Genomic DNA, 23248 nt, shown 5'->3' on the forward strand with positions numbered 1-23248 from the left:
TGGGCCCCATAAAACCAGCTGATCGCCTCCTGCCATTTCCACATTGTGTTTGTAATAAGCTCATCCCCAACGCGATTTGCATAAAGCTGGTAAAACAAAAACACACAATAGATGAATTTTCCTGTCAGACAACTGGGGTGTGAAAAACATCTTTGGCTGTTTGTGCCAGCAGAGGATATGAAGGAAGTGTGTGAAAAGTGGCCAGAAAGGAACATGATTTCTGCTAACACAGGTTACCACTAAGTCCTTAAGTGTACACATATACACACATCTGTGGATGGAAGCTGTTGCTTCGTTACCTTTAATTAGCAGAAAAGTCTTTGCTTGCTACCTGGATAAAATTTAAAATTAAGCATGAAACTCTGGGCAGTTGATATTGTGTGTCTACTGTATATCTAATCACCTGCATATTTAAAAAACAGCATTTTAAAAAGGAGAAAAGCAAAGCCAGGAGAAGAAAATGGTTAAAATATAAGCCTATTTTCCTGATAGCAGCGAAAGGGGAACAGGCAACAAAAAGTAATTTTAGCTATAGAAAGCATTTATGTAAGTTTTGTGTCAGTAGCTGTTAAACTGAGCCAAATGTTCTTTGCACAAAGGTGTTAAGAAAAAGAAGAAGGGAAAAAGAAGACATAAAGCCAAAAGCTCAACTCCACAAACCTTTTAAAAGTAACAAGATTCTGTCTTTTTTTAACGAGTGGTTTTACCATTCATTTTCTTGCAAAAGAAACTTGAAAATGACAGATCAATTGCTTAAAGGTCTCTCTGCATCTCAGCATATTTCTTATATAATTAAATTCCAAATCAAAAAGTATAAAGTTGCTGCTGAGAACCAGGTATTCCTCCCCACTCTGTAGTTTGTCACCTACCTACTTTTCAATGGTCTGCTTTGAAACATAGGGGAAATAAAGCCCTGTGAGAAGAGAAGGTTGAAATGCTGACCTAGACCTGACATATAGACTATAGGTGGTCTTCCCTGTGTATTTAGCTGGAGGAAAGGGGAGTCCCTCACTGCAGAAACAAGAGACACAAGGAATGAGGAGGCATCAGGCAGGCTGTGAACACCAGAACACCCCAGGATGGTTTCTCCAAGCTGTTCTGGTGCTCTGGGGGTTGATGCTTGTCAGGAGCATGTACACAAGCGTCCTTGATTGTCTGAGGAAGGTGCTGTGGTTCTTCTGCAGTGGATAGTGAACTCAAAGCACTTTCAGAGGCTTCATTGCTTCATGACTAGCAGCTTGCTCTGATTTTTAAACTGAACCTTTAGCCCTTGCAGAAAGAGAAATAAGAAGCCACATTGTCTTGTATTCTACTTCCCTCAAAAGTAACTAGGCTCATATTTTGGTTATTTGGTATGCTGCACCTTTATGCCATTGCTATTAATCATGGTGAGGTGAGAGGATGCTGAAGGTAGAAGTCAAAGCGATGTAGTTAACAGGAGTAGAAAGGGAGAACTCGATTTTCTTGCAAATGTTTCACTCTGTGGTGTTTTGCAAATCAAGAGGCAAATGGCTGTGCTGTGATCTGCAGTCCAAACTGGTCCCAGTGTGCCCAGGTAATGAGCCCAGCCTTGCTGAGGGGCTTCCAGGCTGGTGCATGTACAGGTTGCAGTTCCAGTGGCAATGCAAAGGTGGGGGTAACCAAGAAATCATCCTCCAGGTCAGACAGGTGAGCGTTTCTTGACATCTGAGGGACAGCACAAGGCAGGTTGTGCAGTCAGCTGGGACAACAAGCCTGCTGGGTTGTCCTTCAGCTGTGAGCACTCTCTGACACTGCACAGGTTGAAGATCCCTGGGATTTTAGAGGCCTGATGCTCTTCCAGGGTAGATTGAGTACAGCTTCCTTGTTAGTCAAATGGATCTCTGCTGGTTTATGCAAGCTGATAATCTGACCTCTTTTCTTTTCACAATCTGGAGAAATCTATGATGCTGAAACACTGAGTCTGTCATTAAATAATTTATATTTTATGCAAGAGGAGTTGAAAAGCTATTTTTTTTTTCTTTCCTGATTGGGCTATTCAGTGATATCTCTGGGATGGAGTGCATCTGTCTTACATCTGTGCTGGTGACCACGAGATGCGGAAAGCATTGATAAAGTATTTTAGTCTTAAATCCCAGCCCTCCAAGTCTGTTGTTTCAAGGTGACCTTCAGCCTTAGTTCCTTACGTACCAGAATTTTTCTGTCCTCCACAGGGGATTTGGATGCAGAATTCAAGATTATCACAGGACATGAGATGGCTTCGTATAGTGCTGTATCTCAGTGAGAACTGGTGTAGCTGTACTGAATGAACTGAGGATGTAGCCCTTTACAAATACTTGCTTGCTGGCAAACATGAGAGGGGTTATAAGAAATGGAACTTTTTTGATAAAGGAAAAAGAATACAATTCTCCTACAATAAATATCTTCCACTAAATAAATCTGCTTGCACTTTTCACCTGTAGTAACTAATGGTTTCTTACACAGGTTATTTCAGCCAGCTTGTAAATCTAAGGCTGCTCCAATGCAAGCTGACAGCTGTAATTTCTTTTCATGGAGAGGTTGTTTTATGTGTCACAAGTGTTCAGTACATGTTTGATAGAAGTTTATAATACTATTGTGAAAGCCAACTCTCCTCACCAGAAGGCAGAACCCTTCTCTCTGACTGGGAAGCTGCCAACCCTGTCACATTGTATATTTATATTTTCCAGTTAATGTGCAGAATGAGATGGCTTTCAGAATGAGGTTCTTTCCAGAGTGCTTGGAAAAAACCCCTGTGTACTCCCTTTCTTTGTAGAAAATTGTTCACCCTTCAGAATATTGCTCTCTCATCCGTAGAGGTTAATCTATCAGTAGCTCCAGCAGGGACAAGGGAGCTTGCAGTAATATTACTTGCAATGGCCAAGCTATGCTAAGGTTAAAAGCAAGCTTTGGCTTGCCTTGGCAGTGAGAAGGGCATGTGTTGCATCTGATCTTTGCATTGCTGTACCTTCAACATCCCAAGGATACTTATGTTTAGCATCAAATTTTCACTCACCTTTTCCCCTAAAATGGCTTGTTCAAGTGCAGACATCTGCAGGAGGTTGTCTTACCTTTCTCAGTTGTGGTGGATCTGGGTCTGCGTTGTGAGAGAGCCTTTCAGAGGTGCCCCATGTATCTGGGCATTCAGGTCCTTTTGAGAATACAATGTCCCAGTCTCCTGAGTGGTTTTGTGTCTTCCATTTCCATATGCCTGTTATGAGTTAGACATGAACTCGCACATACAGACTCCTATCCATGGGAATGTGCAAACAGAGCATCCAAAAGCAGCCCAAAGCCTGTCTATATATGTTATCTACCACAAGAGAAAGCCAAATGTTTGAGCAGTGATTGAAAAAATATTTAATTAAGAGCAGAGGGGACTCTAGTTAGTGTATTTGAGAAGGCAATTGCCTAGATATTTAATATGCAGTAGTAAATCTTCTGTAGTTGCAGTCAAATTTAGTATGAGAAAATTTACCCTGGTGTTGTAACAAAATATGTCTTAGCTGGGAGTGACTTGGGCTTCAGGATCCAGATGTTTGTCTTGGGAATGGCTCTGTATGAGCACATGCAGAAATTTCTGGACATCCCCACACTGTGCTCTCAGCACAGAAAGATGTATTTGCCTCTTAGCAGTCTCGAGGATCTTCGTTTTGCCCAGCAAAGCACTGTTTCTAAATCCTAGCTTTGATGCTGCATCTAAAAAATTTCCTTTTTCAGAAGTCCTTCCGCCCCAGGTTCCTCAGCATAGCAGAACTATTGCATGAGGAAGGGTTTAAGGTAGGTGGTTTCAGTTATTTAAAGCTAGAGAGCTTTCAAAATCTGAAACGTCCTCAGCCTGCTGCAGGAACAAGTTGGAGTTTCTTTGGAGACAGAGAAAAAAGGATATTTTCAATGTAGAACAGGAATTTTAAGCTGAGTGATCCATGAAGGCAGCAGGTATCACCCAACTAAAAGTTTTCATGATTACTTAATTATATGGGACTGTTGTGAGGGCAGGAACAACTCCAGCTCTGCTATCAGCCTGCAGCCAGGATGGACATTATAAACTCCTCTAAGTTCTCCAAGAAACAAAAATGCCAACAGGATGCCATGTGTAGCAGGAGACAAGGAAGAGAAAACTTTTTGTATGGAAAAGATTTTTATAGGACTACTATAAAAAGTTTTCAGTGATATTCACAAGCTGCAGAGATACGAACTCTGTGGTGTTTTTATATCCCTCTTGTAGCTCTTCTGAATCATTTGGCATCCATGTCTCTACAGAAAGGCAACTACCAACACAGCCACAGAAGACTGGTGAGAGCTTTTACAGTTCTGCCTTTCAAAGCTTAGTGCTAAGCCTGAAAAAAGAAAAAAAAAAAAAGGAAGTGGCAAAAAAAATCATAAGTGATTGAACTTAAGCCCTATTGAAAGTCAGAGGGATTTAGTTTCTTCTAAGTCACTTCTTTGCTTCTGGATGTGTTACTGCCATTCGTTGGCTATCATCCATCAGGAAATCCCAGATAACAGAAATCTGGGAAAGTCATTCTGTACTTGTGTCTCTCTGTATGGAGAGACACCTTTGTTATGAAAAATTCCCTCCAAAATCAGCTCTGACAACCAAGGCTGTGTGTTAGGTCAGACCACATGAGTTAAATGAAAAGATTTGGTATGAAGAAGCACACAGTAAATAACCTTTTTTTTTCTCCTTGACAGCTTTATGCCACAGAAGGAACCTCATACTGGCTCAATGCTAATGGTATCCCAGCAAATCCTGTGGCATGGCCATCGCAGGAAAGCCAGAGTTCAAGCCTCCCTTCCATCAGGAGGTAAGAGTAATGCTCACCTCATCAAAATTGTGTTAACATCTAGCACAGCAATACAAGGGGCAAATTGCTGGCCCTATTGAGATCAGTGGGACTTAGATTCAATCCAAAAGTTTTGGTTTATCTGATTCTGTCTGGAATTGCCCCAGCAGGGAGGTTTCAGCTTGGTTAATGAGCATCTCATTGAGTAGTCCTATTTAATATGGCTTGGAGGTATTGCTCCATGTTACACTTTCATGCAAGAATACATGGAATCTGAATATTTAGCCTTTAACAACAGTCAGCCCTGCCTTTAACAGAGTTGTGCTGGGCTGTATGAAGGCTGAATATTGCTTTGCATTGCTGATTGGAACAGAAATAAAGCCCAAATTCCTGAGTTGCAGCTTAGTGCCTTAACCCCTTGTTTCTTGGGGTGAAGACTAAACTCAAATGAAAATTTTCAGTGTTGTTTGTCTCCATGCCTGTGCTATTCATCAGAGGTCTTTATTAGGTGGGACACACTGTGATACTTTCTTGTGAATTCTCTCTTCAGGCTGGTGAGGGATGGGAAAATAGATCTGGTGATTAACCTGCCCAACAGCAACACCAAGTTTGTCCATGATAATTATGTGATTCGGAGGATGGCTATTGACAGCGGGATTGCTCTTCTCACTAACTTCCAGGTACTTCCCATGTTGTTCCTTCTCCTCTTAGACATAAGAGCCTTCAGAGCTTGCAAGTGCTTGTGACCATAGATTCCAGAATGTCTGTACCCTCATTATCTGACAAATAATGTCTGAAAATCATGACAACATTCAATTGGTTTGAACGTGTTTTCTTTTTGCTACTGTACAAAATAACGTTGCTCTGAGTAAAACAAAACAAAAAAAAATCCAAACAAGAAAATCCTGAGTCCTGTACTGCAGCTGAAGTTGTGGCTGCATCATTTTCACTTCAGAGCAAACCTCTCACACAGGATTGCCTGTAACATATTTGAATTATGCATGGGAACAACTTTATAGTGGGATGTTTTTCCAGTATGGTCCTTAAACCTTACAGCAGGATGTTGCTGGGCTTTCTTAAATGATCCTTGGGGCAATCCAGTTCCAAAGTGTTATCCAAGTGGAATTGCTGCCTGTGCTGTTGTGGTCCCCAATTGCTACTCATTACATGTCTGTAGCTCCTGACAAGACCTCTGGTGGTCTAGTGGTTAGGATGCGGCGCTCTCACTGCTGTGGCCCGGGTTCGATTCCCGGTCAGGGAACTCCTCCAGGCAGATGGAGCTCGTCAGCCCCGTAAGGCCATCCATCTAAGAGAAGGTCACTCTAAACAAACCTACATCCTGAGGACCTCGCTGCCACCGTCCGAGCTCGCTTGGCCCCGGCAGATGAACCTTAGGATTAAAGGGTGGGCTCAGCTCAGTGCACACTGTGTCTCACCTAAAAAATCCACTGCGCAGGCTCGAAGGGTAAAGACCTTTCCCAAATCTTCGATTGCAAAGACTGGCCATGAAAGGGGAAGAGATATTTGGTAATGGAAAGTGGGACTCCTGCTGCCAGCAGTACCCTGCCTTCCTTTGCAAGTGGCTTCCAGTCACCAAAGAGTCTCATCTGGCTCTCATTAAGCAACAGCAGCCAAACTCCCATTGATGTTGGTGGGTGCTGACATGAGACCCAATGACTTGAACTGGTGTCCAGCTGTGCAAAATCTTCTGCTGTGATTGGAGTGAGTGGAGAGCAGAAAGAATGCCAAACTGTAAGTTCATAGACTGGATGATGTCAGACATCATTAGATGGAATGGGGATTTGAAGACCCATTCTTTGCCTACAAACAAAACACACTCTGACAACCAGAACAGGAGTCCCCATCCAAAATTTATTACTGCACCTGCTTGATGCATTTCACTGAATTGTTTTGATGGCAGAGTTATAATCTCTGAGTTCGAGAGGGGAAACCTACCTTGGTTCTCTTTAGCTTTGGGCTGTATGGAGAAACAACAGCTCTCATGGGACAGAGATGTCTTGCCAAGGAAGCCCAGCACATCTATGTCTCTCCAGCTGGACAGGCAGGTTCCAGAGGGCTGTAGCCAGCGCCTGTGCACAACTGGTATTGATTTGGATGGACTCAAGGACTAGACCTGCACAGGGTAATTTCAGGGTGACAGAGTAGAAGTGTGGAGCCTGCTCTATCACTTAGCCTTCTGCAGAAGGCTTTGCAATGCTCACTCCTCCTCTGCTTTGTGTTGGCAGGTGACAAAACTTTTTGCTGAAGCTGTCAAATACTCTGGGAAATTGGACTTCAGGAGTCTCTTCCACTACAGACAGTTTGATAATGGAAACACTTCATAGAAGAACTCTCTCCAACCTGCAAGCTTGCTGCTTCTGGCACCACAAAAGAGAGGGGATCTCAGATCATCCGACTAGCCATCTTTTCATGCATTTTGTAGCATCTGCACCAATTGCTTTTCCAGCTCACACAAATTAATTTCTAGCCAATACTTTTGCCTGCTCACTGAAAAGCCATCCTCTCCCTAGTCTCTCTACTGTCTTCTCTGTATTTCCACATAGCATCAAATATTAGTTTCTTACTAGATAGGTAGATCCAGACACCACCATAGCAGAGAAGATCAAAAGAAACACAAGTGATCCTACATAGGAGTTGTTCCTTCTTTTCATAAGCAAGCCTTCTCCTTCTTAGAAATGCCTTCCTTGGATCCATACTCCCAGCTATTCGCATGCTGGACTACTAGAGTCTGGCCCCAAATTCCCATAGAAAGACATGGAGCTTTCTTTTTCCATTGCTGATTATTGGAGATTTTATGACTGTAAAAATAAAACATTCTCCTGCTTGATCCGCTTGATGACACCATGGATGCATGCCACAGTGTTGAGTATGATTGGAGCTCTTTAAAGACAGATAAACACAAATTCCCCACGATTCCCTGCAACAGCAGACATGGAATGATGCAGCTGCTCTTTGTTTTGTTTTTAACCCTGAAGAATCATCTTCTTCAGCATGCAGATTTGATGGGAGAAGGAGGCTGCATGTATGTGCCCTGGAGTTGCTTCCAAGTTCTGCTCAGTCCTTCAGGCTATTATCAGTATTATTTTTTAAATTCTGGTTCAGCGTTGTGAATTCAGGTGGCTGTCCCTGTATCATAAAGGCTCTCTCTCAACTTTGTGTCTGGCTTCAAAAGTGGAGAACTCCCCAGAGACTTTTGTGTGTTGCTGTCTAACATTTTATGCCATGATTGTGGGCATTAAAATCGAATCCATTTAAAATGAAGTGTTGCAGTGCTTTACCTCTTCTGGTTAAGTGACCCCTTCACTTTCATTTCCACCTTCTCTGCTGCTTTTTCAGCTGTGGCAGCACCTGCAAATGCTGTCCATGGAGCAGACACCCATTTGGCACATGGGACCCAAGAAGCTTAGAGTGTGGAGACAGAATGAGGGTGAAGAGATAGTCTGGGGTTTCTTAAATTAATGCTACAACATTTCAGGAAGGATATAAAATTTGATGAGAACTGTTATTGGTACATGCGAAGGATTGAGCAGAGGCTGTGATGACTTTAGGTACCATGGGATTCTCTGAACCATTGGTGCTAACTGCCAAGACCAAATTTTAAGACAGACTTTATTTCTGATCTGGTTGACATCCCAAGTGCTCTTGTCATGGTATTTCTTCAGTACTAACTTTTGTGATGAACACACATGCCTGCTTTACGAAGGAAGAGCTTTGCACTTTTAGAATAGAGATGTTATTAAAAAGACCCTACAACAGCAAAAGAAAACCCTGAAACAAACCAAAACTTTGGAGGAGCCCAAAGGCATCAGTTGTTCACCCATTCAGTTGTGAAATGGAAGACTAATGGTGGTTAATGAAGCAGCACCCTACCTTGCCATATTCTTTCAGTGGCAAAAATCCCATTAACAACTCGTGTCATCTCACATCCACCCACCCTGCTTATACCTCTAGTAGTGAACAAAGTGACATCTTAAAACATCTGTATTCTCTTGTTCTTACATTTCTATTTTGTCACTTCTCTTATGAGTTGAAAATGCAATAAATGCCTGGATTGTGACAGCTACTCCTTCTTAAGTTCTGCATAGCCTGGATTCTGCCCTTCTTTTTTTAAGTCTTTTTTTAAAGCATTAATGAACACTAGTTTGTTAGGAAACCATCATTCTTGTATCTGACAGTGACTGCATCATTGAGTGTGGAGCTGCCGAACACCTCAGAGGTGATGAGGTGGTGGAAAAAGAGCAGCAGGACAATGGACATGCTCCTTCTCTTCAACTGTTGTACTAAAGAGAAGGGAGAAGCCCTGATTCCCCAGGAGAGACATGTAAGGAGCCAAATGACAGAGCAGCGGACTAACAAATGTTGAAGAGATGGGAACTTTAAAGAAGGGGCTCTCGGTTTTGGAAAAATGGGAAAACCTTTGCTGCTTTTAATTCAACTTTCTTGAACAGCGCTCCTGCCAGTTAGTGTGGGTGTATCTATAGAATGTATCTATACGTTCCAGTTACTGCAGCACCTGCAGGAACTTAATCCACAGCTCCATCGGTGTCCACAGGCTCTCATACAGTTGGAGTGCCATTCAGTAGAAAAACACACTGGGGCTGAATACATACTGAGTACTCTGTAATTATGCAGTAGTGTTAATGTTTTGCTGCTGGTGCTAAACCCTGGGCCCCTTTCCCCCTCCTCTGAAGCAGGTGACACTGATGTTCTTCCAACCCTTACACCCATCTATACAAACACAATCCCCTGTTGTATTTTTCCCCATCTTTTTTTGGTGTCTCCTCCCCTTCCCCACTGAAGAAAAGATTTCTTTTTACTCTGACAGATGCAAGGTGAAATTCCAACTCCTGTCATGGTCAGAAGGAGTCAAGAAATCATGCTCCAGCTTACCTGGGGCACACACTGAATTTATTTCCTGATATGCTTTTCTTTTTTGTGCCGACACTACAGCAAGAGATTTATAAGTATCTACAGCTATTAGGATCAATGTAGAGCTAAAAAAAAGTTACAGTTAGTATCCTTTGTATCAAGCTCATCTCTGCTTTCAACAGATTGTGCCTTATATATGTACAAATCTTTTTCTTATTAATCTTGGAGAAGGTGACAATGACAGATGAAAGAGGTGGCTGTTCAGAACAAGAAATTTGCTAATCTTCAAGCAGTCAAATAATTTTACTCTTTTTTACTGTCTTAAAAGAGGGTTGATAAAAGAAATGCATGAAAATATAAGAGACAGTACAAAGCACAACTTTTGAGATAAGCACAAGAAATGGTGACGAGAGGCACGATGAAATATGAAGGGAACTAATTTTTAGTAACAGAGATTTTTTTTTTTTCTCAGTAATCAGTCTGCTGAGCCACACTCTGGAGCTATAGTTCTCCTAGTGTGCTAAATGCTGGGAAGTTCTGGAGACTTGATTTCCCAAGAGACGCTGCTGAATAGTGAAGTCAGGCACTTTCTCTGGTTGGTCACCTTCCTGGATTTACTGTTCTGGAGTTAACACCTTTTATATCACCTGGGGATTGCTCAGGCAGCCAACCCCTGCAGAGATTAGTAGCAAAGCTGGGATAGTTTGGCATGTTGAAAGCAAGAAGAAAAGAATGTAAGAGAAAGGACAACTTAGAGTTTTTCTGTTCCTGGTAGAGCTCTTAGAACACAGCAAGATGAAAGCATATGCCTGTATGTAAGTGGAACAAAATCAGTGAAAAGCTTTAAGAAACCTCTTTTCTATGAGACCATTTGAAACCATCAAAATCAGGTTTGTGAAAGTCCTAGGAAGTAGCCAAGTAGGAAAGACTCCATAATCTGAAAGAGCTCTTGGCAGTGAGCAGAGAAATGAGCTATGCTTGACCTGCCGGTTGCTGGGTTTTCCTGAACTGGATGTCACCACCAGCCTGTAAGGCATCTTTTTTCCTTCCCCCACATATATTTTGGATTCTTAAAGTTTAAAAGCCTATTTGTGCTTTGGCTCTCTGTGCTTGCATCAGAGGCATCTGGGAGGACAACATCTCTGTATCTTTGTAATAAAGTGATCCATAAAAGTGGGGAAGGGATTGGAAGTTAGCACTGTGCTAGACCCCACAACAGCAATATGTGTGCAGTACCAGTAGTTGGATGTACACCTGCTGCCTATATCCCAGTGTGATGCCAACAACCACTAGCAGGAGAATGGGCTCATGCAACAACCAAGATGAGGTGGTAAGTGAGAGAGGACCTCTGGCTCCTTCTGTTTTTAGTCTTTATAACACCAAACCATAGTCAGAACAGCCTGGGCCTTGGGAACCTTTCGTCACATAACCAGTGCTGCTGCCATCTCTGCAAGGACAGGAGGTGCTGCATTAGCCATCTGCAGGACATTGAAATCTGCTCTGCTACAAGTTAGCTGCCAAACAGTTCCCAAACCTTCTGTTTTGATTCTTTCTGCATCTCAGTGTCTAACGCTGTATAAGGTATTTATAGGGAATAATCTAGTAATGCTGTAACATGTGTTTCACTCTTACATTGAAGAGAATTTAAATAAGAACCTTTTGACATGTCCTGTTTAAATGGAGAACATGATATTTTGTCATTAGCTAAATAGGCTAAAATCTCATTCTTCTAATTAAAATATATTCAATTATGCAGGCTGATAATATCAGTTGAGATAAACTCTTTTAATTCATGGAAGTTTGTAAAAATGAAACTGAGAGACAAAAGCATTTGTTGCAAATTATGTTCAAGCTTTATGATAATGTACTTTGGGGAAAAGATGAATAATTTCTAGGGAGCAATGCTAGTGCTTTGAGATTACCATAATCTTGTCTAAGATATTATCCAAAAGTAGTAAGTGCAGCTGTTTTGCAGGGAGCTTCAAAGAATGTCAAGAGTTTGTAGTTTTCTCACAATTCATCCTCCCAGGGAAAGTTTCTTGTTATTAATGGTCAATTTTTTACTTCTATACAATATACATACAATGAGTATATGCTGCTGTATATGGGTTTTTGGTAAGTTTCTTCTGGAGCAAAGCCAGCATAACGCTGCTGTGCTTGATTTTACACTGCTTTTATAGCCCAAGATATTCATATGGAAAATCAGGTGCCTTTTCAGGAAAAACATTTGCTCTTCCAGCTCTAGACAATCTTGTTCTTTTTTTCTGACTTCCTGAGCATTACTAAATGCTGCCAAGCTCTTGTCCTTCAAGATCTCTTGTAGTAATGAGACCTCTTTATAGCTTAAAGCAGTCCTCTGCTATTCACTGTCTTTGAGAGGCATTACAATCCATCCCCTTCTGACAGAAGCACTGGGAACAACTCAGAAAAGTGGGTTATGTTCTGACTAAGCATCACTGAAGTGTTTGCTGCCTTTCAGGATTCATGGGAGACAGAACGGTGGAGGTGAAGCCGTCAAAATGTGATCTTTGGCGAGGGTCAAGCTTGAGCCTTTAGTCAAGCTTTAAATGCGTTGATGTGGCCATCTGAAAACATATAGTGTTCTTACTGCCAGCAGGGCTGACTCCTTAGTATATCCTAAAATAGGCATTGAAATCTTTTGTAGTGCTCTTTTAATTTGCAGCTTAGCCTGAGCTGTTGATCCTGAAATGAAGGTCTCAATAATGCTCTGTCATTTATAGCTCATTTGGATATCCAAACACCTGATGCCTCAGCAATAGTGCCTCTTGAGGAGTATCTCCTGTGCAGTTTTCAAGTGGACAGCAAAACATGGCTGTTAGAGCTTTGCACAGGTAAGCAAAGAAATCCTGTGATGCTGGAGAGGAGGGGGTATATGCCCATGTTGTGATGGATGTCAGTAACACACAGTATGGCAGTGCTGTCCCCCATCTGAACTCTGGGCAGACCAGACAGAGAAAATGCAGACCCCAGAGACACTTGGGCACAGGCCCCAGAGGGCACAGGGAGAGTACAGGGGAAGGCAGATTGACATTTAAGTCACTAAATTGCACATCTGTTAGTTAGCTCACGTTTGCTAGTAAGTGCTTTTCAGTAATTCCTGGTAGATGGGAGAGCCTCAGAGCTAGTTAGACTTTGAAAGGGCTGGAAGCTGTTTCAAGTGCAAGAGCAGTCACATTCTGTAGCTGGCTGGGAGAGAAACAGATGAGTGGGGCACCAAAATGAGAAATACCAGAGTTTAACTGATGGTCCTTCTCCATCCTCATGCTCTCCTCATGCAGTTCAGGCTGGGTGAGAAATGCTGCTGGACTGGAGGCAGAGTGGTTAATTTCTGGTTTGGAATTGCAGCAGCATCTGATGGGGGAAGAGGGTGAACGTGGACCACAGCCACACTGACACAGAGCAGGAGTCATCTGCTTGTGCTGTGGTCTGGGTTGCCACCACTGTTACTCCTCAACTAGAGCTCGCCTACAGCACATAAGTGACTGCATGGCAAAACAGCCACTTGCAATTTCTGTTCTTACTACTGAGAATGTTCCTGAAATTAAGCTGGAGACATCCAACTGTTCTGAGGTGAAAGTACCTCTGAGCAGCTAATAAAGATCTGAGACCTCAGGAGAGAGGAGTTATGAAGAAACATGTCCAGGAGTTCCTCAAAGATTGCATTTCTGTCCTGTGGAATCTAAACTTAGCACAATAGCTCTGGTTTATATATTAATTATATATAGGCATCTTTAACTAAAAGCCATTTGTTTGTTTTTTTTTAAATTAACTGCAGGAAAACCAACCTTAACAAACTCTATTTACTCTCTGCCATCAAGAAAAGCCCATCAACAATAATTGTTGGGTTTTTAGTTTTCAAAGAACCCATAATTAAATTTTATTGTTTCAGAAGTGATTAGAATTAATTACTTACATGATGACTTCCATGATTAATTACTTCCATGGTGGACTTCCATAATGGGCTTTGATGCTCATTATCTGCTTTAAAATGGGAATAGCTTTTTGGTAGAATTCCTTTGTTTACCACAATTCCTTTCTGTTACATTCCTTCCCAGAGGAAGTCCATCGCAAAGGCCGTTCACTCTAAGAAATTACTGAAAAGTGACAAGTGCTGTTTTAATATATCATCTTCAGCAGAATGGGATGAACTCAACAGAATGGTTTCTCCCAGTGTTAAAACAGAAATGCTGTGAAGCTAGAGAAAGCCCCTTCCACACTGGATGGATTTTCAAACACGTGCATTAGGGCTGAGTGCTGTATATAATATTTTAAAAAAATGTTTTCTGGTGCTAATCTCATCCTGTGTAGAGGGGAGGAGGTGTTACAGATTCACTCAAGTATTATAAGAAATAATGGTAGTTGTCTTTATGTGCTGTTATGCTGGTTGAAGATGCTTTCCTCACCAATTTGCTTGGCTTGAGTTTGACCTTCCAGTTATTAGAGCTGTGACTTACATTAAGCTTGATTTGAACACTGGGTGGCACTTGGAAGTCCTACAGACTTCCTAAAGAACCAGAATACCCCTCGTTGGAGACCAGCCACATCTCATTCTCTGTCTATAGACATCTCTTGCTGGTTGGGATCTGCCCAAAAAAAAGCCCTGGCTTTGGACCTGCAGTATCATACCCCACTTTAACAGTTGTGTTCTCCAAGGGCCTTTCTTGCCATCATAACAAATTCCAAAAGCTGACCGCTGTGCTCAGCAGCAGTGCTCCTGGGTCTCAACTGAAGAGCAGGGCTCGATGCCTCGTGATGTTTGGCTGAAACAAATCCTGCAGCCCTTCCATGCCATGCATAGTGGAGGTATTTAGCCTTTCATCTCTGCTGTTAACCCATAGCAATGGGCAGCTCTGTAAAATCCACTTATGCAGAGAACCTAATCCAAACCTGCTCAATTAGGTGTGTGTAGTTGTCCACTGGTGAGAGGATGACTTACAGGATGCCGGAGTCCTTCAAAGGCACTGTGTAAAGCATCTGGTGAATGGGATTGCATAAGAACTATATAAAATAGTGCTAAATACAGTGTGGCTTCAATCTTAGGCTTTCTTTTTAGAGGGTTAGAGTGCTTCAGAGGATGTATTTATAATAAGGAGATGTTTTATCTCGATGCAGGATATTGCTCTTGCAGAAAAAATATGATACAATTTTCATACACTTGTCATGATATAAATTATATAGAGTAATGGACACTTCATTACAAACCTTGAGAGTTAGCAGACAAAGGCTTCCTCCCTCTGAATTGTGATAACTTCTGGAATTGAATGGATTTAATTTAATTATCTGTCCCGTGGAAAGTTATCACTGTCTATTCAGCTTTGGGACATAACAGAAGGTAGGAATCATTTGCCCTGTAGAAATGGAAGATATACAGTGTAAGAAGTTTAGTCACAGATTATTTATGTGACAAGTCTCCAGTCCAGCCGAATTAATTTACATATGTGAAATTGTTAATAAAATGGGTTTTATTAAAATGTGTTAATGGCACCAGGAATGCCCTCAGTTGCTCAGTTCAACAGTTTATAGGCGCTTGGATAAGGAAGAGCCTCAGGAAGGTGAAGAGGTTTTGCTTTGCAGTGAATCTTGAAAGCTTGTATGGTAGAATCTGTATTTACAGCATTTTGTAATTAGGAGCACCACATATCACTGTGATCCAAGCTGGAGAGGGTGACAACCTGTAGCTCCTCCTCTAGGAGTCATGTTACACTCCTCTGAAAGGCAGCATTTGGGGGAAGCTGGACAACCAGCTCACCTGGACTGTCTGACCAGAGCTGCTGCTCAGTGGTTTTCTCACATGACCCATAAGCACATGGCTCACTTTACACCCTAAGGAAGGATTATTTTTCTTTTTCAGGTATGTAAATTGTGCCTCTAACAGTGCTTCACCTTCCCTGCTCGGTGCTAAGGACTACTAGCATTATCCAAAGGAGTGATGTGCTGTTCAGTCTGTACACCCAGCAGTAAGTGTCCCCTGGTTTGAGTGGCAGTACAAGGACTAATCTTTTGGATGACTTAGCTGCCTTAAGCAGGTCAATGGTCTGAACTAGTACCTGGAGTCAGAGGGATTTTTGTTACTCTGGATAAGACTGAAGCTGCTGAGTTTTTTGCTGGCTGGTTCCCAGGTGCCCTGGGCACATCTCTTTCCCTTGGGTATCTCCTCCAGGCTGCAGCTCTGGCTTGCCACATTGGGAACTTGATAGGGAAAAGTATTTGCACAGAGACACTTTATTCCTTTCCATGGTTTTATTTGTTTCTTTTTTTAAGCAAAGTGAGTTAAGGGGGAAAATAATTTTAGTCATCTTTTCAGGATTATTTTTGTTTATACCTGTGTTAAAATACATAAGGAAAGAGGCTCCCAAAACCAGACTTGTCACAGTAAAGTGGGTAGCGAATAGTGCCACTTTGGTAAATGTTACCATTATTTTTTTCAATAAATTACCAATTTATACTTCTGAATGTGACAATAAAAAAAGGGATAAAAGGACAGAAAGAGGAAGAAAACTTGGGAGGTTTATGTTTACTGCCAAGCATTTGGTTTTATGTTTACCTCATGGAGAGTAACTCCATATGTCATGATAATTGACTTCACCAAGTACCTTTATAAAAACAGACTTTGCTACGAAACAGCATCTTGTTCTAAAGATGCCTATGCATGGGTTTTCCATTAGGGGAAATATTCTCCTTTGAATCACTGGTTTAAGCTTTTTATTATCTTCCTATGTTGTGGCTCAGCCCAGTCAGTGGCTGAGAACAAGCAAGATCATGGCATAAATAAAACCAAAATATTTAGAGTTCGCTTAGTCCAGAATAATTTATTCCTCAGAACTTTATGGAATGAAGGCTTCCCCAATGCTACTTACTTCCAGATATCTGCTTGTTACCATTTTAACTACAGTGATTCACAGGCAGCTCTTCCACAATCCTGACTAGGGATTTAGATCCACCAGACTTCTGAGGGGCCACTGGATTTTTTCCTTGGCATTCTGGGACAGGAAACAAGGACTGTCAAGCAGCTGAGCTCCTAAATTTTTCCATTGTTTAACATGACAAAAGCAAGTTTCAGTGCTGATCTATTTTGGAAACAACATTTGTGGCAGTTCCTCTCTGAGTCAGTCAGAGAGCAGAGGATGGGATTGTGGCAGGCAATAAAAAAATCCTAGTGTTCCTATAAGGACTTTAATTACTCACCTCATTACAGGTGAGACCAGAGGAGGCTGGCAGCAATGCCAGCTCCAGCACAGCTGAAGAGGATTTGTTTTTCTCAGTGATGAGTGGAAAAGGCTGTAAAAATGCTGTACAAGGTTGGCTAATAAACTGTATTTTATTAGCCATTCTTATTACAAGTGTTTACAATCATTCTGGAATTACAAAATAAAGGGTAGAAAGCCAGAAAGCTGGAAAACACAGTGTATGCATACGTCAGGTCCAGATTTATAACCGAGTAGTGAGTAGCTAGCTTGGCAGCAGGTACTCTGAATTGTGACAGTGCTGGCCTCACTGAGTCCTTTGTGGCTTGTTCAAAGCAGATTGATAGTGCTGATTTGTGGATGTTTCCATGGATCTCCTTGGAACATCTCAGACCATTGAGGTGGTGGCAGGAAATCTGCAGTATATGAGAAAACTGTGGTTTAAACATGTTTCAAAATGGCTTTTTGTAGTCTCTTTGCTAACTCATGCTTTCTTCTACCCGACACCCCCTGTGAAGGACTATTGTCTCCCGTACAGGAATGTCCTGGGAAGATGTCCTAAGGTGTTCTCATTGGACCTTGTTAACCCCTTCCTGTGATTGGTTGTTCCTGTAAGCCCCTTGAGACTTCTAATTGGTTACTCTGTGAGTCCTTCTAACCCTATAAATGTAACCCCCCAACAATAAATGCTCTCTTGCCTCCTCTCCACGCCGGTGTGCTGTCTCTGTGCCTGCCATGGGGCCACGTGGATGGAGAGAGGGGAGAGCACCTCTCCCCTCCAGGCTCAGGATCTGAAGAAACCCCTGGCGCTGGAGTTCCCCCCCCATCCACTTAAGCCATCGGAAATGGTTCCTCAGATGGAAATGGAACTAGAACTGGGCCGCCCCACACCATGGGGGGGAAAGAGATCCAGAAGGTATGAAAGCAGGCCAGTTGGAAAACGGCATCTCCTTCTTCTTCCCCTTGCTTCTCCTTGTATCTGTGGTAGGCATAGGGAAAGAACAGAAAGGCCTGGACAACCTCTCCATCCCCTCTCACAGAACAAGCCCCTTGCAAAGTCAAGGCTGAAACTTGGGGTGTTTGAGTCCCATTCTAACACCCCCAAGCTCTTCCATGTGGAGAACTCTTCCAAACTCTCCCTGTGTGGAGTTATGGTGCAATTTCCTGCTCTGAAACTGCCATCTTCCAGGTTGGAGCTGTTTTCTAGCATGCTTCCAGTAATAATGCTGCACTTCTTAGGAATGCTGGTTAGTTACTTGTCAAGTAATGTCAAAGTAATGACAAGCTAATGGGAAATTGGGTTTAACCTGAGAAGAGTCTCTGTGAAAACAACTTTGTGCTTATTGTCTCTGGCTCTCTGTTTGTTGTTGTTCAGTCACACAATCAAAAATGTGCTCTGCTTACAAGCAGAAAGATATTACTGACTATTTTTTTTCATTGTGCTTCCTTTTTGCCCTACCCCTTCACTGGCAATCCTGCAAATCCAACCTGGACTGCCAGGGTCATAGTGATTTCTTTACTTTTTATGCCTTATCTCCACTAATAATTGTTCTGCAGGCAAGCCTCACCCTTGTGAGCCTGCCGTGGGCTCTGGTGTGCCCTGGGGCATCTGCATGGTGCCTTAGCTGTGGTGGCCCTTTGCTCCTGACAGCTAAACAGGGAAAGGGGCTGTGGAAAGCATGTAGCATTCAGAGCAGTAGTCACCCAGGACCAGATTTCTTAGGAAATTAAATACATAAAGATGCAGACTGGGGAAGTTTTGTAGCTGCATGTTTTTGTAAATCATACTTTGTACCAATGGCCATTTCAGGGGTCTTGTTCAGACTCAAACCTTGCAGGTTATCTCAGTCCCTCCCTGACCAGAGGAAAAAACGGGTATGCCCTGCTCTGTTAGAGTGCTGTATGAATAAATCTGTGAATATCCATGATGGGGATGGAGTTTCTGACTTGAGGCCTCAAGCTGCTCCAGATGCAGGCAGCCTGAGGATCCAGGGCGGGGGAGTGCTGGAGGGCAGGGGAGAGGTTTGCACAAGTGATAGCCAAGAGCTTTGCCACCAGCTGGCAGGCAGTAGCAAGTTGTGTAGACAAACACACTGGCAGTGGTTTACATTATAAGAATTGCCACAGTTCTGTTAAATTCTGAGGTATTTGGAAGTTGGGTTCCCCAAATGTACCTTTAGGGCAGGTGGAGTGAGGAGTGGTGCTGAGCATGGTGCAGCTGGCAGCTACTTTCTACAGATATTGACCCCAAAGCTAATGTATGTGCTGGGTAAAGCCTACCTCTTTCTCAAGGTCTTTGTGTGAGTAATTTGGGTGACTGTGTCTGACCTTTTATCCTGAATCTGTCAGGGAAAGGGGTAAGAATGCCTTTGTTTACTGCTTTCCTGCAGGATTCCCTGAGCTTTGCGGCACAGGGGGATCTCCGGAAAAGGGGAACCAGACCAGAGATGCTGAATGATCTGCTTATCTCCAAGCCAGGACGCTGATGTTCCCTCTCTCCAATCCTCATCCTGTGCCAAGTGGGGCCAGTGAAGAGTAGATATTTGACAGGATGGCTTTGTATGGGTAAATGAAAAACTGAGCAGTTTGGGAAAACAAAGCCAGATTTTAAAAAGCTTACAGCAAGCTTTTCAGTTTCCTGCATGTTTAGGCATCTGCCAGAAGGCTCAATACAGGGAACATATTTTCACAGTGTTTTATGAAAATATTGCTTCTTTTAATACCTTTGAAGCAGAGAGTCTGAAATTGATAATTAGGCAGAATTACTAGGCTGCAGATTTTATGGCTTCAAAAGGGAGGTGAAATACTCCTGGGACTGCTGCTGCTGCAACCCAAGGGAAGAAAGGCAAATTTTGTGCATTTTTTTCCTTTCACAAATAATCAAATATTGCAGCTTAGAAGTATCCTAGTAAGGAAACCTGCTGGCAAAATGCAAAAAAAACATGCTATCAGATGCAAGCGGAACAGAAGGAAAACAGGGGAAGCCCAAAATGTCTTTCAAATGCCTTCATGTGAATCAGACAGAGAAAAATTAAGTTATCCTTCTGTGTTTTCCTGGTGGAAATAGCATTATTTGTTGTCCTTTGTGGGGAAACCTCCAGCCCCTTTGCAGGCAGTGTGTGTTGTCTGTGCTGGGAGAGCATAGCCTGCTCATTTTAGCTGGAAGCACGTTGACAAACTGGAGCTCAGACTGGAGGCACAGCCCAAGGGTCACAGTTTTGCCAGGGGACCATGCATACAACATGGAAGTAATGCATGGCAGAGGTTTCTCATGAGTGGGAGAAAGGGATCAGTTCTTAGTGTCTTCAGTAGCCTTTGTTCATCACGAGAGCCTGCCCTTCCATTGCTCTTCCTCACATTTCTTTCCCAGCAGTCCCTTATCTGTAATAAGCCTAATGGGTGAGTTGAGGGCCAGGAATGTGTTGGGCTACATGCCATGCCTGGACCCCAAAGAAAACCATTACTGCCCACAATCCTTGGGAAATGAAACAGCTTGATAAATGTCCTCCAAAACTGTGGAAAATGAATCACCCGTGGACTGCATTATGCTACATCAAGATATTTGCAAACTGTTAACAGTGAATTTTGCTGTGAAATATTTATAAATTCTTTTATGTTTTTAATATTCTGTGGAGACTTGGCTGATCCATCAATTCTTTAAATTGCACAGAAACATGATATATGGCATATTGCAGAATATATCAGCATGTTTCTATAGATCCCTGCCAGCACACTGGGGATGTTTTCAAGGTAAATCTGTATGGGAAAATCACTGCTGGCTTAGTGATCAACTGTCAGTGCCAAGTCCTGTGACTGTGGATCAAATGGCCTGATTCTGCTCTGTTGCATCATTGGCAGTGATGCTCCTGTGAAGAGAAATCAAGCCCAGGGCTCCCTCTTGGGCCAAAATGGCCTCTCAAACCTGGAGGTCAGGCTCTAATCTCACTGACAGAGGCTGGATCCACTGCAGAGTCACATCACCTTTCATCTTACTTGAGTCATTCTGGTCTGATGTGGGTGGGGGACAGAGAGCCCTGGGTTTGGCTAAATGATCAATGAGGCCTTTGTGACCTGCTGCAAAACTCTAAATCCCTCTGTGGGTCTTGCAGTGAATAAAACTCTGACAGAAATTAGTCCCAAATGACTAATAGTTTCTGGCTCAGACAAAGGACTCAGCTGCACTCAGACTCTCAGAGAAAACAGTAACAGGTTTTTGGTCCTGAAAAAAAAGGGAAGTGAACCATGGGACTCAAAGTAATATTCTGGCAGAGAAAATAAATCCCAAACAGCAAATGATTTAAGCAGGTGAGCTGATTTTGCTGCTCTCTTGTGCCAGTGCCATCTATTTATTAGTTTAATTATCTATTTATTTATAAGGAAGGGATTTACAAAGTAATGACTGAGCTGTAGAAGCTCCCAAAGTCTGCAAAGCTTGCTCATGGCAATGGGTCCCACCAGTTGGATCAGACTTCATCTGAGGAGCACTCGGGTAGTCTGAGCAGGATCTGCCCTCATGTTAGCTGGCTGCAGCATTTCACTGCATAGCTCACAGTACCTGGGGTAGGTGCTCATCCCTGTTTAGCAGGTGACTTAATGAGTGCCTGTGAAACCTTCACACAGCATCATTCACAGGATCTGTCCCAAGTTTTGTTTCTGAAAATATGTAATGAGAAATTCTGAGTCCTAATATTGGTAGACAAACAAAAAAATTGGTGGACCCACTGGCTGGAGGTGTCCCTACCCAGGTGATTTGAGTATAGCCACTGGTCAGCACAGTGACACTCCAGGGCCAGGCAGAAGATGCCATGAACCATTTCCTGATCATCTCCAGAGATGTCAGAACCTCTTCTGTTCACATATGTCTATGGCAGAAGAGATGTGTCTGGACCTCCCCACCAGTGTGGGGGCATTCCCAAGCCAGCTGTAAATTTCCAACTCCAGCTGTTGCTGCCAGTTAACACTGCAGCCCTGGAGCTGCCTGAATTTAACCTTGATTTACCCTTCATTTTACAAAGTTTAGCCTTTTTCAGAGTACAGTTCCCTGAGTACAAACCTCCAATCAATCCTGTTTAAGATAGGCACTTCTCCCCAGCCCAGCTCTAGCTGTAAGAGAAATGGGTGATGATGAAGCCTTGTGTTTGTTCAACTTTGTTTGGAATTTACAGCACTCTGTAAATGATTTATTGCAGTCATAATAATTGATGCCTCTGCAAATGGATTCCTGTCAACAATACATTCACACCCAGGCCTTCCTTTTAGCCTCATGGGGGCAATATGCATTTAATGGGAAAACTGGTCTGGTTGCTTTAGGTTCTTACTTATGTCATGAAATGAAGTGCTTATCTACCTGGTGCTGGTTCTTGCTTCTGTAAAAGAAAAACTGTGGAGAGTGAAGGCTCTTCAGGTGCAGGAGCTGTGGCACATGTCCTAACAGTGAACAGGCAGTGCCCTGCACTGGGGAAGGGTGATGTGAGAATTACAGCATGGGCTTTTTATTATGGTCTTAGTCTGAAAAGTACACTCTTCCCAGAAAAACAACATCTTCAGAAGGTCTTGACTGATGGGGGTAGATGTAAACAGATGAAAACAGTAAGCCAGAACATTTCTTCTCAGTCTTCACTTCCCCTCAGCTCGAGATGGAGACTCCTCTTCTTGTCTTCTCATGTCAAGACTTAGATACCATGTAGTTTCTTACTTGTGCTCCTTTATGGCCATATATTTCATAGTAAGGAGGTAGCAGAAACATCTCCTGTGCAGATCAGTTTGAGTCTTTTCATGAGATGTTCCCTTTCTTTCTCACTGACATGCTGTGAAAATTTCTGGATGAGAGTCCTTGTCTTGCAGGACCTGGGCTGTTGCCCTTTTGTTCCCATCTGCAGACAGCTCTTCTCCTGATAGACACTAAGTAGTTTCCGCCCACATGAAACCAGGATACTGGGATTGTGGAGAAACTGCTGTTCCCCTGTAGCTGCTCTTGTAGCACAGTTGCTCCCACCAGGGAAAATATCAGTGTGGAAAACATCAGCATGGAAAATATGAGGATATTGCTCTTGTGTTCACTAGCGTCTGTGAAGTCACCACCACCATGTAAACTGACTGCAAAGGAGGAATTCAGAGGGGATTAGCACACCGGGTACAGAGTAATTGAGATCTGGAGGTTGTTCTGTCACGAGTATCAAGAGAAGGGAGGAAAAACTGTTAATTTTCTAAACAGGATACTTTCAGGAAAGGAATTGCCTTCCATAAATAGGAGCCAATGCTTTCAAAAGTCAGTTGTGATTTTAAGGTGTCACTGTTGTTTGATACATCATTCGGTACATCTTAAGGGCTGCAGGTTTCAGAGAAGTGATGTTTTTCTTCACTGTACTG

The 23248-nt window shown here is 42.7% G+C and overlaps 1 protein-coding gene across 13 annotated transcripts in view; it reads left to right on the plus strand.

Annotated features, from left to right (window-relative positions):
- Nucleotides 1-23248, plus strand: part of CPS1 (carbamoyl-phosphate synthase 1) — a 337480-nt gene that overhangs the window by 162799 nt on the left and 151433 nt on the right. For 7 of the 13 annotated variants that reach the window (XM_032693562.1, XM_032693561.1, XM_032693555.1 and 4 more), the window contains 4 exons: nt 3718-3777; nt 4693-4805; nt 5335-5464; nt 7031-7632. In XM_032693562.1, coding sequence (XP_032549453.1) covers nt 3718-3777; nt 4693-4805; nt 5335-5464; nt 7031-7129 — 402 coding nt within the window. In that variant the 3' untranslated portion in view covers nt 7130-7632. Of the gene's footprint in view, nt 1-3717; nt 3778-4692; nt 4806-5334; nt 5465-7030; nt 7633-12415; nt 12527-15546; nt 15653-23248 lie in introns of those variants that run through there. The other 6 variants (XR_004358089.1, XR_004358088.1, XR_004358090.1 and 3 more) reach the window with 2 other exon arrangements.

Source organism: Chiroxiphia lanceolata, chromosome 7 (assembly GCF_009829145.1).
Source record: "Chiroxiphia lanceolata isolate bChiLan1 chromosome 7, bChiLan1.pri, whole genome shotgun sequence".
In the NCBI taxonomy this organism is placed as follows: Eukaryota; Metazoa; Chordata; class Aves; order Passeriformes; family Pipridae; genus Chiroxiphia; species Chiroxiphia lanceolata.